This window comes from Aplysia californica, unplaced genomic scaffold, assembly GCF_000002075.1.
Source record: "Aplysia californica isolate F4 #8 unplaced genomic scaffold, AplCal3.0 scaffold00086, whole genome shotgun sequence".
Taxonomy (NCBI): Eukaryota; Metazoa; Mollusca; class Gastropoda; order Aplysiida; family Aplysiidae; genus Aplysia; species Aplysia californica.
The window spans coordinates 1,275,832-1,279,467 of record NW_004797356.1 but is presented as its reverse complement, the minus strand read 5'-3'; the positions used below and the strand labels follow the sequence as shown (position 1 = coordinate 1,279,467).

The window sequence follows — 3,636 nt, the reverse complement described above, 5'->3', positions numbered from 1 at the left end:
CCCCCACCCCTCACACAAATACAGAAAGACAGACCGAGAGAAAGATAAATTATTCTAAAAATTATTACAATAAAGAGGAAAGTATGATTTGTGTACGTTCTGAATTCTGGGACTCTCGCGGTCAAGATGTGTTTGCTTCTCATGTATTATGTGTCGGGTTCAAAACCTGAGAGGGACGGAACATTTTCTCTTCTCTAAAATGTTCTCCTTTCACTTCCTTTCCTGCTCTCTAACCGTGGTCTGTGGTCGGCTTTCGTCTTCACTTATTGCCCCCTCCATCCCTTACCTATGCCCCCACTCAGGGCTCCTGACTCTTTCTGCAGCCTTTCTACTGCTACTTCTTGGCTACTTCTCACTGCTGTCTTTCAGCCAGTCCCCTGATCTTAGGTTAGGTAAAATCAAATACCTAGCCTTCTTGGATAAGGGCAAAAATCTCGGAAGCCCCGTTGGCAAGTTGTGCTTGTTAAAGATCCCTTGGTCTGGCCAAAAATCGATAAGAGTTGACTTCGGCAGCCATCCGGCAAACATTCAAAAAGAATTTCAATCAAACCGAAAATGTTTAACGTGTCCCGCACGCTCACTTGACCTTACTCAGTTGCGAGCGTCGTAAAACACTTACTAAAACAAAGCAGTCTACATTCTCATCAATGCTTATTAGATATTGTGCCGTTCATAGAACTGGGATTTTTGCTAGTGGTGATAATAACAACAGTGATAGCGATGATAAACAATATTAATAATAATAATAATAATAATAATAATAATAATAATATTAATAATAATAATAATAATAATAATAATAATAATGACAATCATCAACATCATCATCATCATCATCATCATCATCATGAATATAATTGGGTTTTTTACTTCCCAATAGGGACTCGGTAGTGCTGACTCTTGTGTGCGAGGGGTCAAGTTTCTTTGCTGGATTCGCCATCTTCACAGTCCTCGGGCACATGTCGCACGTTCTAGGCGTCCCGATACAACAGTTCTCTCAGTCTGGTAGGCATTCCTGCTGAACTCTACGCTTACATTATTGTCTAACGGATATATCTACATACACTTTGTAAGCAATTTATATTGTATTAGTTGCTTACTTGCTTATTTCAAAGATAGGTATTTTAAAAATAAAAGGGTCTATTACGTAAAAGAAGAGTACAGGCTTTCCTCGAGAATTGAAAATCAATTTGAATACTTGGAGAGTGAAAAGAAGATTGTTTAACATCAACCTACCTGAAATGTGTACAAATTGCTTAAAATTTGTCAGGGTGGGGCGGTGTAAATAATTTAGACCTATTGGTTAGTACAATATTAATAACATTTTGATTTTGTTACTGAAGAGCTGACACATTAAGTGTTGCTATGAAAGATTGTTTTAGTAAAAACGATAATGTTTTGAAATGGATAATAAAAGATTTTAGCTCCCCATTCGGAATTTACTTGACCTTATATACACAGCCAGGTCTCCGTTCTTCGTGGAGCGATATGTTGATATTCGTCACGTCACGGAAAAAATGAGGGAGTAGTGGTGGAGCGGTTAGTGCGCTCGTCTCCGAAGCGGAAAATCCGGGTTCGAGCCTCGGTTCGGACACGGATTTTTTCGCCCCCTCATGCCAACCCAGCAGTAATGGGTGCCTGACTTCGAGTTGGGGAAGTAAAGGCAGTGTGGAAAGGAACTGGCCGTAATACCACAATAAGCCGAAAGCCCAGAAAGTTGTCTCACTAACAAGGCAATCCCCAATGATCGGATGCGGGAACAACTTTACGTTACTTAACTTTCCGGTCCTTTTCATTTTCATTTTATTATTGTTTTTATGTTACTCCCTATTTCACTTGTTTTATTACTATACTTTTCAAGTTACTCACTGTCTCATTTTCAACCTTCGGCACGTATATGACCTATTCGTACTGCAAGTATCATAAGACTCTTACTACGAGTATAAATTATTAGCATGTAAGTACAAAGATGTAGCCGCCGTTATGACGAACTACTTCACACTCCTCAGGAGCCGGCCTGGCGTTCGTAGTTTACCCAGAGGCCATTTCTTATCTCCCTGTGCCACAACTGTGGGCTGTCCTTTTCTTCGGCATGCTGCTCACAGTGGGTCTGGACTCACAGGTACGTAAATCGATGTTTCAGGGCTCATGATGAAAAGAACAGTCCTAATCCATTTGTTAAAGGCACATCAGGTTCCCCTTGGTTTTCGAAGAATTGAGTTGCAGTATTTTAACCGTCATCCCAGATAATTTCGGTCCTTTTCCGTTCGCTGTTTACAAAGAGAATTGGAAATTTGAGAAAGCTGTTTTAAAATCTTGTAATACCTTATAAAGCATTTTGAGAATACTGAAGTTTATGGATGAGCATTTCTCCATCCTCACCTCTTCGAAAGCTTTTTTTAGGAGCGACTGAGAATAAAATTTAGAGAATAATGCTTATAATAAAACCGGTTGGGGGGGGGGCTCTCAAAAGAGGTCTCATAGTAAGTTACCGGAAAGGCTGAACGTGACTCAGTGTTAGCTCGACCAGGAGGTAGTTATAGGAAAATCAATGCTCTGTTATATCTTAATATTAGGTTCTCTCTCCCGTCTCTTCAACAGTTTGTCAACTTTGAGACAGCTCTCACCACCATTGCTGACATGTGGCCCAAGTTCGGAGGACGCCGGGAAGCTATAGGCAAATGTCTCTTCATGACTCTCATATTTTTAATTTGTCTTCCTCTGGCCACAAGGGTAGGAACATGTTTTTCTTATTGATGACAATTCAATTAGTGGTAAAAGTGAATGTCATTCCTCTTCTGTCTTAGAATAGTTTTTTTCAAAAAGCATTTCATGCATTACGTTACGGTAATCTAAATGTGACCACACCGAGAAAACACACGTGGTTCGTGGGTGTTTATGGTCATCAAAAATAGCTTATAGATAGCGATAGCTTAATTGGTCGCTTTTAAGGACAAGCGGGCTAACCCAGATTTCAGGGGTTTCCAGAAATCTTGACATACATCAAAAGTGGGCATTGCTCTACCTATAGGGAGAAGTTTGGATTCGCTGGTGTGTATATTTGTTTGATTGTAGAGAAAACTCTCCTTGTCCTTTAAAGAAATTGAACAAGGGGGCTAAAACAGTACCTTCGATTTTCTCAAAACAGCATTTTTCGGGATAGCCCCCTAGCGACCAGTATTTAGCCCCACTTGCCGCCTCTGGTGGTGGGCTACCACATCCATCAGATCTTCTGTTTTGGTTGAACCCAAGGAGGTTAATATTATACTGTTTGCTGTAAGGTCATTGGTTGGATCCCACTGAGGCTTGGGATAAAGGGGGGATAAACAGTTGGCAACAGTTTTCAAACTGGATTATTTCCCTTAGACGTTTGTTGGACCGTGTGAGGATTGCTGATGTTTGAAACTGGATCGCATTTGGAGGTTGTGGGGTTTTTTATGATTAATAGGCCATTCTTTCACTTTCCTCAACATTTTTTTAAAAAGCACCCACCTACACACACATACATACGCTTACCCACAAATCCCACATCCATTTCTATGAACCTTCGTGCTCGTACGCACACACATACACATATAGATCTACACACATACACACATACACAAAGACACACACACACACGCACACACACACACA

General features: G+C 40.5%; 1 protein-coding gene across 2 annotated transcripts in view; it reads left to right on the top strand.

Annotated features, from left to right (window-relative positions):
• The window catches only part of LOC101856411 (sodium- and chloride-dependent GABA transporter 2), a gene marked incomplete in the record, with an annotated part of 29,238 nt that overhangs the window by 20,656 nt on the left and 4,946 nt on the right, over window positions 1–3,636 (top strand). For both annotated transcript variants that reach the window (XM_035968814.1, XM_035968815.1), the window contains 3 exon segments: window positions 881–1,005; window positions 2,010–2,122; window positions 2,602–2,733. In XM_035968814.1, the coding sequence (XP_035824707.1) occupies window positions 881–1,005; window positions 2,010–2,122; window positions 2,602–2,733 (370 nt within the window).